The sequence below is a fragment of the Phyllostomus hastatus genome, unplaced genomic scaffold (genome assembly GCF_019186645.2).
Source record: "Phyllostomus hastatus isolate PE091 unplaced genomic scaffold, TTU_PhHast_1.1 phas_scaffold_555, whole genome shotgun sequence".
In the NCBI taxonomy this organism is placed as follows: domain Eukaryota; kingdom Metazoa; phylum Chordata; class Mammalia; order Chiroptera; family Phyllostomidae; genus Phyllostomus; species Phyllostomus hastatus.
The window spans coordinates 7,257,434-7,270,917 of record NW_025334036.1 but is presented as its reverse complement, the minus strand read 5'-3'; the positions used below and the strand labels follow the sequence as shown (position 1 = coordinate 7,270,917).

General features: G+C 41.9%; 1 protein-coding gene across 5 annotated transcripts in view; it reads right to left on the bottom strand.

The window, feature by feature from the left end:
• MCTP2 (multiple C2 and transmembrane domain containing 2) overlaps window positions 1-13,484 on the bottom strand; it is a 138,860-nt gene that overhangs the window by 56,196 nt on the left and 69,180 nt on the right. For all 5 annotated transcript variants that reach the window (XM_045824916.1, XM_045824918.1, XM_045824919.1 and 2 more), the window contains 3 exons: window positions 8,483-8,669; window positions 5,925-6,018; window positions 946-1,048 (listed from right to left, as the gene is read on the bottom strand). In XM_045824916.1, coding sequence (XP_045680872.1) covers window positions 946-1,048; window positions 5,925-6,018; window positions 8,483-8,669 — 384 coding nt within the window. The remainder of the gene's footprint in view (window positions 1-945; window positions 1,049-5,924; window positions 6,019-8,482; window positions 8,670-13,484) is intronic.

The following is a 13,484-nucleotide window of genomic DNA, read 5'->3' as shown; positions in this document are numbered from 1 at the left end:
TACCACTGCAATACCACATACTAAAAATCCCATCATATTTAAAAAAATTGTTTTATGTTGACCCAAAGCCTAACATCAGCTACAATGAAAACTGGAGCCGAGCTGTGGTCCTTGGAAATATCTTCAGCCAATAAAAGATTCCGGCATGAGCCCATTTGCAAACCCACTTAGCAGAGTTCACCCACTTCTCATGGATCCTTGGAAATTATCTGCTTGGGAACCATCAACACCATTGAAAACCAACTTCATCCTTTCCATTATAATCCAGACAGAGCACTTCTTCTGTCTTGGGAAGATAGAATGCCACCATTTATTTCACCCCGATTCAACAGGGGCCACACCTGGATGCTCGGGTGCCTCAGAATCTACGGAAAACTAGGGAATACATTCAGCTTCCTAAATGCTTGAGTTTGAAAGCGCGCAGGGCATCACTACAGAGCGGGTCATCCAGATTAACTGGAATGCAAGGAGCCTTTGGGAGTCTTTGAGGAATCGCAGATCGTCTGTATTTTTGTTTTCAAAAGACTCTGGCAGAATATAAGCCTTCAGGCCTTAAAATAAGGATGTAATATGTAAGCTCCTTGAATTTAAGGTGGGCCTGCATTTGTAATTTTCTGTAACCCAGAAATGAATTCATCTGCATATAGGGCAGCTTCCACTTACTCCCAGATTAATTTAGTCACTAAAAGATCAGCTTTATATGCCTCCTTTAACACTCCCATGCAGTTCCAAATGGTCTCTTCTATTATTAACACTAAAGTCTATAAAAATGAAGGGATAAAAGGTTTTCAAAAGGAAAAAAACAATAAAATTCATTCTTGGCACATAAAAATGGACAGCAAGTTCCACTCAAGAGCCTAGGCTGCCCCAAACATATCAGGGAAAATTGGTCTCTACGTTCAAGCCACCCCCACCCCCGCATATTCCAGAAACTAAAGCACTTACAACGTGAAAACTTTGTTCCACTCGGGGTTGAGGGTTTTGTAAATGGTATGCGTCTGAAGCCGGTCATTGCCTAACTCCAGCAAGCAAAAGGGATCGCTCTTCCCTGGAAAGAGAACACAGACATTGGTCAGAGACACATGAATCTCAGAAGCGACAGCGGCCACGTGGACAGGAGCCACATGCTTCTCTAACAGTAAAACCGTGCTGGCTGAAAGAAGGAAGGGGTGCCCTCTTTCCAGCAAGCCACACAGAAGAGCTGTGCGGGAATTTGGGAGAACAGGTCTTGAGAGTGTTGAAAGTTTAGCTTCATTAACAGATCAGGGCAGACACTCACTCAACCCAGGTGCAGCCTGGAGCGCCCATTCCCACACGAGGGTCTAGAAGCACGTGTTCACTTGCCATGTGTGAAAGCATACTTTCGTGGCTTGCTTGGAAACAGGAGCTCATCTCCGTTTCCCTCCTCAATTCCCTTTGAGTTAATATAGATCAGAACTCCTGCAACCCGCAGCCTAGATCCCTTCCGGGCTTGCGTACGGTGTGAGAGAAGTGAGAAAAAGTATGAGCGTGGCTATTTAGGAGTTAAAACTGCTTTGGGATGAGTGTCCGAAAACGTGTATGATCCCTGCATACTTAGTACATTGTGAGAAACTATGCCACATTTTTTGGTGCTCACAAACATGCAAAAGTATAATTCCCAAAAGTCAGCTCAAAGTTTTTACCTTAAAAAGAAAAATAAAGCTTAACCCTTACTTATCCCACCTTACCTCTTTTTTTTCCATGGTATCTCACACAGCTTCCAAAAGAAAATAAAATAAAGAAGGTGAGAAAATCCAAAACCCAAAGCTGGACCCAGAAAGTTACCACGTACAGATTCTCTCCCCTTATGCTAGCATTGCCAGGAGGATCCAGAAGTGCAGCTGTCAGGGAAAGAATGAATGGCTCTATAATGTCCGTAGGACGGGAACACATGGCCCGCCGCCGCAGCTCACTGGCAATTTACAAAGCTGCGCGCACTAAATTAATTGGGGGCATAAGGACAGATGCTCCTCCAGCAAATGGCCAAGGAGACCCAGGCCAGGGCCTAATGCAGAGAGTGCTCAGGCCTCTTGACCTGCTGGCCCACCATTCAGGTCGCTGAACTTACATCTAATTCACTTAATAACCAGAAGATACCACACATCACTGGAGAGACTGACATGTGAGGAGCCTGCAGGAAGGTTATATTTCTAAAAAGAGAGAGAGAGAAGAAGAGCAGATGCATGGCTAAGGGTCAGCCTGAAACAGGAGATTCCATACAACTGACTAGCAGCCTGGACACTTAGATGCCTGGCCAGAGCTTTTAAGTCCGTGCTATGATCTCATCGGCCAGTAGGCAGCAATCAACCCGTGGACATAAATGAATGAGTCCGAGTTGTCAGTTACAAACAACAAAAATGGCCCCTTGTCTAAAAGTAGCAGAAAATGCATTCATTAAAATAATATTAAACAGCTCTCAGAATCATTGCGAACATTCCCTAATCGGGCTTGAGAAAGCACTTGAAACCAAGGAATGCTTAGGAAGACACAGGCACTAGAATGTCAGTCCTTAGCTCACACTGGGAAACGTCTGGTGTGGCGTCTGCTTCCCAGGAAAACGGGCCCCATGGGCACACCTGTCTCCGGACCCTGAGGACGGCCGCCTCCAGTATGAACTCTCTGTGTCTGCTACTGCCTCACTTGATGTCAAGGCCCTGGAGGAGGCATCTGACTGCTTCTGCCCAGCCAAGCATCCGTGCCCTAACTGCCAGTGCTCAGAAAGGGCAGGCTGGCTTCTCAGCTTCCGTGAATGCAAGTGGGCTCTGAGCCCTGCTCCAAAACATACCATGGGCACCACCCCACCCTAGAAGGGGGTTTCAGATGTTAGACAGCCCAAAGCTAAAGGACACCAAAATGCATCTGTAAAGTTCTTGCCTCTACAAAGACCGCTTTACTCTGGGAATGATTTGCAGGGCATGCGGTAGGGAGGAACCTGCCAGTATTAAAGAACACACTGTCTCCTCAACAGCCGTGAACATGAGAAGGGGCATGTGCTCTGGGCTTAGTGCTCAAGCACATGATGCCGGCTTCCTCAGCCCAAGCTGAAACAGCTACTTAACTGTTTGTCAGAGACAGTTAGTAGGTGTCAGAGCTGCTCCTCCAGAGACACCAGCATGACGTTTCATCAGCACTTGCTGCGGGGAAACTGTCTGACACTTTTAATGAAAGCCCCGTGGTGACTCCGCAGTAGGGCAGAGACAGGCAGCCCGTGGTGCACAGCCACAGGTGGCCGCGAGCTGTGGCCCCTGCCCACTCAGCTGTCCCAGCTAATGAGGACCAGACTTCCTCCTAGAAACTGGAAACTCCAGCGACGTGTCTCCACAGAACACCCAGCACCAACCCTCTGAAGATAATTCCATCAAAGCTCATTAAAATGCCGCATTTATTAATATCACAGAATAAACAGGCAGAGAGGAAGAAGGAGGAACAAAGACATTTAGGCATTTATAGAATATTTTATGGATTGATTTCTTTCCCCGAAAAGTTTCCAAATGTAAAGGGCCTTTCCATAAAATTCCAATAACAAGTACTTTTACTTGGGATAAGAATGATTTCCCATAATAAATGAAATGCCCAAATGTTCCTGAATGGTACTGAGCAAACTGACATGTACACACTTCAGTCTGTACTTTTCCTCTCTGCTCCACCTATTTGTGCAGGTAAAACAACTCAATGACCTCTTCCACATCCAGAAGCCATGTCACCTTGACACGGTCACACCACTGGCCATTGAGTTTCACGGTGTTTTAGCACCTCGCACTCAATAGCCTTTGCTATTTCCGACACCACTTTAAAATCCATTTACATTCCTTGAACGGCAAGTAGAGGTTTCTCATTTAAATAATTTTACCTTTATATGAGTTACAGAAGTCAAGTGACAAGTCATAAACGCATTTTAGAGGTCATGTCGTTCATCTGACCAATATTTATTAAGCATGCACTCTGCTCCTGGCGCCAAACCAGGCCCTGATGGACACACGCCACCAGGTCATTACCTTTATGGCACTCTCATAATAATCTCTGCTTTTTTAGCAAATGTCACCTTTTCCATGAAAACTTCCCTCGTGTTCCCCGCCCGTGGGCTGAGTGGTCCCATCTTTGATCTCTGTCTATTTCCTTATATCTCTTATATTCCACATCTGTGCATTTCTGCTCCCTGTTGAGCCCTATATTTTATTGAGAGGGCCCATGCAGGAAAATCCAACATATGCATGCCCCTACCACCCTTGTGAAAAGTGCCATGGCCCAGTGACACAGGACAGCGGGGACAATCCTGGTTCCTGGTGATCGGTGCTGGCTCGAGGGAGCCATGCTGAGCCCATTCTGTGCAAGAAGCTGTGCTTGATGCGGGTTCTCATTTAATCCTCTAGGAGGTAAGGAACATTGGTGCAGAAGAGGAAACTCAAGTTCAAGGAAATTTAATCTGGCTGGTTCAAGTCCACAAAGAATTCATCGTGGAGGTGAATTTACAGCAAGGTTTAGGAGAGGGCTCATTTGGGTAGCAGAAATGGGTAGGTCTTTCTTAATGAGACACGGATAGATCAGAGTCTTAAATTTATTAACAAGATAGGTAGATAGACTTGAGACAAAATTTCTTGAGATATCAAGAATGGTAGGTTTGAAAAGTGCTGTAGTGTGTATTTTTACTTCCTTAGATGGAAGTAAAAATAATTTGCACTGTAAAACTGGAAGATAACTCTAAATGTGCTCTAGTGATGACACAAGTACTAATACCAAAGGAGCATGAGAAATGTTTGAATTATTTTCACAAGTCAATATGATACTATAAACATTTCTAACTAATTAATGACTATTAGAAGTGGTCATTTCAGTGTTTTTTATCTACAACCCTGAGATATTCGTATTGGCCAAAAAATTTTTTGGATTTTTCACTGGGTATTTCCTTAAGGTCAAGATCATTTTATTTTGAAGCTTATAAAGAGGTTATTTCCATAGTTTTATTTTCTGAGGGAGAGGGAAAACTTTTTTCTTAAATGAAGTTAACATTCTCCATCGTTTTTGTAAAGTGTTTAAAATTAAAATTCTCTTTTCCAAAGTTTGAGCTTCCTCAAACTCTATCAAAAGTTCAGAGGTTACATAAATTCAGTATAATTATTTCTGCTGGAGGAAGAGAGAAGACCACATTCTAAAAATGAGAAAAAAATAAACATGCAATACCACGTCAATAGAACCATGCTGTATATAATATTCTTTGTACTCATCAATTTACTTGGTAAAAAAATACCTGTCTTACAGGTGTCTAAGTTGTTAGTCGGTACAGGGGAGTGGTTTGGTGAGGGGTGGAGAGTCACCTACCAATCAGACACTAGAAGGTCCGGATTTCTCTCTTCCCAGTCAAGCACAGTTCAGCAAAAAGCACATCTACTCTAGCCAATGTCTGAAAGTTTCAGTTAGTGAAGCACTAAGAGAAACTTCGTGGAAAACAGTGTTAGCTGCAAAGGCTGAGTCTGGAAGCTGATTCGGTAAACACTTCTCTGCAACAGTAACCCAAAACCTCATCCACGGGGCCACTTTGCAGTTAATAATGTTTTATACACATAATAAGATGGTGTCTGATTAGTTGACTCTTGGTACCAGAAATCCTTATATGCGTGTACAGGCACCTGATTTTTTAAAAAGTCACTTTGGAGCAAAAAGGGTAGGTAATACCTATTTTTTACCAGGTTGGCAAAAAAAAAATAACATTTTTTTGGTGTGCTGCAGAATTTTAGTGACGAGTTACATGCACCATGAGATAAGAAAGGTTGAAAATCACTTATCCGTTTGGAAGAGCATGATTGCTGTGTACATGCCTCCACTTATGAAAACACCTTGCTCTGCCATAGATCATGTCCAAGAAGAGAGAGAAGCAAAAATTAAAAATGAATGAGGACGTTGTGTACCTGAGAAGTCCGCAGCTAAGAGGTCCACTGCCTTCAAAACCTTCACTTGTAAGATGCCCACGTCCTTCATGTCCCTCAGGGAGTTCTGTAAGCTCTGAGGGGGAGAAACACGGGTCACAAATGCAAACAGCTTTCTACCGCACCATTTAATGATGCGAAGTCCTAGAAGGAAGAACATTCGGGTTGGATCGCCCCCTTTCTCACGGAACGCTTAGAAACGTTCACAGAGTGTGTCGTATCAGTCAACAGGACAGTTAGGCTTTGACAGCAACCAGAGGAAAAGTGACTGAGAATTAATTAACTCCAGCTTCAAAATGAACACATTACAAACACATACAATCAACTTTTAGCATCGCCCCCTGGTGAAAGCACAGGCATCCCACCGGGAAAATATGTGTGCAACTGCATTCCTTCTCCTTTTCCCCTTCTTTCACTTTAATGAAACTTCTAAATCACCCAGAAAGGCACCATTATTCTGACCTAGTTTGTGAAAACTTTATGGATACCAGAGGACTCGACTTGGACCCTCTGCAGATACTAATTAGCACTGCAAAGAGAGTCAGGATGGAAATAAGAGTGCATTTGCTGGCCCGTGCTGTAGCTAGCTCATTAAATCAGAGATTGAGCATCAAGTATCACCTTTTATTCCCATTTATTTTAAGGCTTAGTTTGCATGAGCCAAAGCTTCCATACAGGGTGGGGCAAAAGTAGGCTTACGGTTGTGACTACAGTTTATTCTTGTATTATTATTTACTAATTATTGTGTTATTCTCAATATGAACTACTGTAAATGTACCTTTGCCTCACCCTGTATGTCTACTGATATATTAAATTAGTAAATATACATTCAAGAGATCTACTAATTCTTAAGCAGGTGTAGCAATCTTTAGATGTCTATGGACTTTGCATCCTTCAAAAATTGAGATGGAAGAGATATATGCAGATAAACTCTCTTTAGATGCCTTTATAACACGAGCAGTAAAAAGGATGCCACTTTTGATACAGTTTTTCTGCCATCATCCAATAATTAAAAACCTGTGATAAGCAGACCCTGGGGATTTATGGAAGGATAGAAAAACCCTTATTATTGAGGCATTTGGAGTTAAAATAATAAAAGCTTCATAATCATTAAGGTTTGCTTAACCTAACATGTACCATTTCTAAGAACTTTCAAAAAGTAGTTTCTGCTCTGTATTGTCAACCTAAAAAATAACAACAAAAAAACAGTGTTTACGTTTAAATGAAAATATTTTAAGTAAATAGTTTTCAATTTAGAGATGGAAATGCTTTTGAAGGTTGTCTATTCTCACAACCTAAAACACAAATCCAGGCACCTGAAACTTGTATCTTGTACTATAGTGTTTCTCTCTTAACACTCCAGCCAGCTTGGTAGCTAAAAACCCTTGACATTTCTATTTTGATTAGTCTTTTCAAATCTCTTTTCAATTAGCACTCTGCAAGTCCCAGGGCATTATTGAAAACAGTCACCATGATCTTTTCTAGTGTCACTTTACAAATATATGACACTCCTCACAAATTTGGTAAAATTTCCAATGTAGCCACTAGAAAACGTGGAGAGACATTTTATTTCTCATCATCTGCCTTTCATTTGCTTCGATAAAGCCATCAGAGAAATATGAACAGTGGATTCTGTCGAAACATCTTTAGAGTATGCCAAGCTTGCACAAAGAAATTTGTGTTCACAATAAGATGTGTGGCTAGGTTCTGTACTCCTGAAGACAAAGAATTTTTCAATTAATCAATACACCTGCCCAGGGAAAGCTTTGTAGGCACTAGAGTTTAGGCTGAGAATACTATTCCCATTAAATAAAGATCCATCTTTGTTTCATTTTTATGCCACGTTCCTGAAGCATGTCTTCCATGTGTGGCAATAAAATAAACATATTGATTTGTACAGAAGATGTGCTAAAAATGGAATGCAAATAAAGACACCTAAAAAGCTGGAGTAGAAAAAAGTAAGTGAAGATGACAAAGCTATTTGATTTACAAGGGCTGAGTGGACTTTTAAGCACATTGCACTACTTAGACAAAAATCTCAATCTGCCAACGTTACCCCGAGGGGGATAGAACCATAGTCTTCTGGGCCTGTCAAGGGCCGAGCTCTGCTTTATAAGACACAAGCATTTTCTCACTTGAACCTAAAAGCTTCTGGAAAAGCATCAATAACATTGCAAACACAAATGGCTGCTTAAAAAGAACTACTTTTGTGAACTTCTATTAAAAGTCCTATTCATATAGGCAGACACGCTACCCAGGAGGTATCCTCCATGAGAACTTCTATTTTCTCCAAAAAGTACCTAAAACTATAAATTCAAAATGCTTCTGTTGGTTTGTAAAAGAGCAAGAAGGTAAACTGCAATCTGCTTCTACCTTCTCATTAACGCACCAACCTCTAGATCCGATGTCTGGTTTGATGAGACATACCATTAAACTTGGGACAAAGATCTCTTTTTATGCAGTTTCTCAATTCACAGGCTTTGGTGCAACTTAAAAGTGGCGGAGTAAGTGGGAACGGTGTAACAAAGCCAGGAACTCACATAGCGCTGGGTGATCTGCTTTCTCTCGCTGGGGTCCGCCAAGGGGCACACACACAGATCGGAGACAGACACTCCCGCGCAAGGAGTGAGCATGATCAGCATCAGGAGAGCCCCCATGCAGCTGTCCAGGGGCAGCTCCAAGCAGTTCGATTGCTTGAGTGGCAGGGCCGCGATATCCACTTTACATCTGGAAAAGCAGAAACCAGAGAAAGAAAAGGGGTCAACTCACGGTCACTTCGGAACCTCCAAAGCACCTCCCATGTTCATTTCTCACCCCCAAAACCACACCGGGCATGGGAGGTCCCTGGGGCTCCCCTGGCTAATCATTATATTCCCAGCCTAACACATTCTAAAATGAAGGAGAAGAGGAGGTACAAAAACAAATGGAATAGCAAATAAAAAGAGGAGTCGGATCCTTGACAAGTAAGGGCTGTTGAAAGACGATGAGATCAAGAATTAGGGAGAAGCCCTGGACGAGTGGCTCAGTTGGTGAGAGCATCATCCACACAGGCCAGGGCTGCGAGTTTAGTCCCTGGTCAGGGAACGTAGAATAATCAACCAATGAATGCATCACTAAGTGGAACAACAAATTGATGTCTCTCTTTCTCTCTCTCTCTCTTCCCTCTTTCCCCTCTCTCCCTTTCTCTGTCTAAAAATCAATGAATAAAAACTTGTAAGAATTAGGGAGAAAAAAAGTTTCCAACTTTAAGTATTATGGCTCTACATGGTTTCTCTGCACTGTGCCTTTTACCAGCAAAGAGAATAAAAGGTAAAAAAAAGAAAAGAGAAATACAAGTGGGAGAGGGTCCATGAAAAAAACATTTTTTTCCAGATTCATGCCAAGAGGCGAGTTTTTATGTAAAGAAACATGTTAAGGTGTTTTCTGACTAGGCCCAGTTCCATAGGGTTCCCCGGGCGGATTTCCTTTTGGACAAACGGAGCATGAAGTGCTGTTCACGGATCCCACTTCCGCGGCACTGCTAAGGAGAGGCTGTCCGCATCTGCTATAAATTGTGTGTTTTCTGCCTCTTAACAGCCCGTGTTCTGGGGATGTTGAAAACCTCAAACACATTTAAATACAGAGGCAAACACCAATAAGAAGAGATTGAGGTGCTAAGCACTTGTTTGCTTTAATACGGAAAACTTGGCGTTTGCCTGGACCACACCTGCTTTGTTGGTGCATGAAAGGGTGGAGGAGAGGGAGGGTTGGAGTGTGTATGTAATTCTCCCTTGTCCTCCAAAGCTATTGAATCAGACGAATATTTAAGGCTTTATAAAAGGATGAAAGCCCTGCCCCTTCTCATAACATCTGACAAGGATGGATTCTCACCCTAAATTTTCAGTAGACTTTGTATGTGTGCAGATAATTAGAAATAGTAAACTCACCTACTAGACTATAGGGCAATTTTGAGCCATGTGGCTATGTAGAAAGTTCCAGTTTAATAAAATTGAAAGTAAGCTCACAATCCCTTCCCAATTAAAAGGAAAAACATCAATAGTATTGAAAGTCTATACCATTTTTTACTAGAGCATAAAAATATGTTAATACTGACATGTATGTATATAAATTAAATAGATGTGGGTATTTTCAAATCAACACAAGTGATTCAGGTTACAAGAAGAGGTAGCAATTAGAGATTAGAGTTTTTGCATGTAATACATTCATCACGTATTTCTACTGAAGACACATTACAAAAAAATATGTCTTTTTACATAATCCCTGTATGATTTGAATCAAAACAATTTTTCTCCTGGAGCTTATTGAAAGTTAAAGCTTACTGTTGTGAAAAGACAGGTTACAAACTATTTTTATTGAATAAGCAAGCACGTAAAAAGTGGGGAATTAATTTTGCTTCGAAAGAAAGTTCCAGGACTTTAACTCTGCTGTTTCTGTAAAACTAAGTACCCAAAAATTCTTAACTAATGCAGCGGTAATGCATCTGGCAGGAACACTCGGCTGAGCATTATTTTATATTGTCACATACCCTTTCCTTTAATAAAACTCTGTCTTATGGAAAAACGAAGGATCCAGATTTGTGAGAATTTTCTCTAGGGATCACTTTTTCCTGCCCAAATTAGCAAGAACCTCTTTAGGGCACATTCATTTTAATATCATTAATAATGGAAATTTACTTTTGTCCTAAGCGTACCATTTTGTTATGGTGGTGGTTTTTGTTGGGTTTTTTTAACAACGAAAAGTTATTTCGAGATAAGAGCTCAGAGAACAACTAACGTGTGAGAGTCACAATGATACACAATGAGACGATCATAGAAATGTTTGTAGATCACTCAGAATGGACATAACATTAATTCTAAAAAGTCCCCTAAGAAGACTGGGACCCATATTAACATATTTACAATAACTTTGCCAACTTTCCTAGTGATTGCTTAAAGCCACAACTTCCTTGTACAGAGCAGTTTCTTATTTTAAACAAATGCTAAATCATGTACCAGACAAAATGCGAAGCGAATACATTTTCATGAACTTTCAGGCATTGCCACCCACTGGGAGACTTTTGCACCTATCTCATCTTTAAAGGTTATTCAGGTAGTGAAGAAAAAACACCTGCATAATATTATCTATAAAATAAGCAGGGTTCTGCCTATTTTACAGATAGAAGAGTCCTATAAACAATGGGTTGGACGTTTCAGCACAAAACGAATAGTATTTACAATCTCAGTTAACTAATAAGTGATTTCAGCCAAATACTTTCTTTGAATTTCTTAGGGACTCGAAGGAGCAAATTAAACTGATGGGTCTCAGCCTCCTGGCCTTTGCTGCAAATACTCAGCCCTCCCCGTGTAGCATGAAAGCAATAATAGACAACATAAACAAATGAACTTCTGTTTTCCAATAAAACTTTATTCACAAAACAGGTAGCCATCTGGATGTGTGGCCCGTGGGCCCTAGTTTGCCAGTGCCTGCCCTAGAAAGATGCTGATCATTCAGCTGCGCTGAGTTATGTCAATGAAAGCATTTTAAAAATTGACATGATTGGTTGCTGCCAGAAGAAACACATTGATAAGGGTATCAGAAATTTTGACCTAAGAATAACTTTCTTTAAGATTTTATTTATTTCTTTTTAGACAGAGAGGGAGAGGGACAGAAACATCAATGTGTGGTTGCCTCTTGCACACCCCCCACTGGGGACCTGGCCTACAACCCAGGCATATGCCCTGACAGGGAATCGAACCAGTGACCCTTTGGTTTGAAGGCCGGAGCTCAATCCACTGAGCCACACTGGCCAGGGCATTTTTAAAAAATAACTTCCAACTCACCACAGCCTAAGAAATTCTGGCCAATCTATTCAAATATGTGGATGTAAATTTAAAAAAAAAACAATAAAGCAATAAAATGTATGAAATGGCTTTTCTACCTGAAAGATGGATGTGGAAAACATGTGCTTAAATTGTGATTAAGTAGCATTGGCAAATGAGGTCTGTTCCAGAGGCATCGGGTGCGAGTTCACCCGCAAGGGCAGTGACCGTGTCTGACAATCATTCAGAAGATGCTACCCACACACGGGCCCTTGGCTGAGCAGGAAACTCTCGTTCCAAAGTCAGATCTCAGAATGCTTAGCCAACAACAGCTCCACTATGACAACAACCTGTGCATTACAGGGGGAAAAAGAGCAGAGTCACTGATGACTTTGCACCCGGAAAGGAGCGGCCCTGGCTCACCGGCAGGAGCTGGAAGCCAGTGGTTCTGAGGCCTCACTTCTATTCTCCTCTCCAGTCTCATCTTGTGACACCACCCACCTTCCCATTCTTTTCAGGGATCTTAGAATGTGTTCCTCTTCTCTCTAGGCCTTTGCCCTTGTTGTCCCACGTTTCTGGACAGTTCTCTAATCTCCTTGTTGGGTGAATGACCTCCCAACACACAGGTCTCAGCTTAAACCTCTTTTCTTCCAGAAGGTCTACTCTTTCCACCCCGAGCCACTGCCTGCTTACCTGTGTAGCCCAAAACTCACTAAAGGCTGAGGGCGGGACCCACACCCGTGTCCTTTTACACCGAACCCTCAGCGCTTTGCAAGTTGCCTGACACTCAGTGGGCTCTCTCTTTGTTGAATAACATGAACAAACAAAAAATAAATAAATCCCCGTGGTGGAAGAAAACTCCAAGTCAAAATATCCAAATTACAAAGGCAGTGTTTCCAGTTAACCAACGAAATCTTTGGCAGTCTCTATCTCCTCCCGTGTATAAGAAAGGAACGGAACGACATAATTTCACTAGGCTCCTCCCAGACGGACGGTTCTATTCACCTGAAGAAAACAAGGCTAAATTACTTTTTTTTTTCCTCTTTGCAACAGGCATATATTAAAGCTATCCTCTGGAGCCAACAGGCAGTTAATGTGCTGATATAGCATTGTTTCTGACCTCCTGTGAGCGTGTCTTTCTCCATTAATCCCCTAGCATTTTAATGTTTTAATTCAACACATAATTTTACCATATCAGTCAGCCCAACCTGCTCACGTCTCCCTTGCCACACTAGCTTTTAACCTCCTATTCATTACCATAATTCTATGTTTTATATTACAGACTGGTCAGCTTTTAACTTAAATGCAAGGGGCAGAGAAGAGTGCTATAGTTTTAAAAGCTGTAAATCTCCAAGGCTAAGGAAGGGGGTGAATGGGAAGAAAACGGTGAATGTGTCAAGCGTGGCTGTAAAAGCAGATCAACGACAGGGAATGCAATCTGTCCAGAGAAATATTCCAGGCCTGATTCTCCACGGCGTCGGAGGCACTAATAAGCTGGGAGAGCATCAGGGCCCCTCTCTAAGTCGCCCTGAGGGGCTGAGGACGGGGGCTCTGAGGCAGCCGGGTGAGAATGGGCTGGAGCCTTCTCATTCTTAAATTTTCTGGGCTAAATGAAGTGTGGAAGATTCTATAACAAGTTGATCTCTCTAGTCTCCTTGATATGTAAAATAGGCATTGAGGAAATGATATGATTACTTTGAAATGGAACAGCTTTACAATGGGAGAGTCTATAATTTATTTTCTT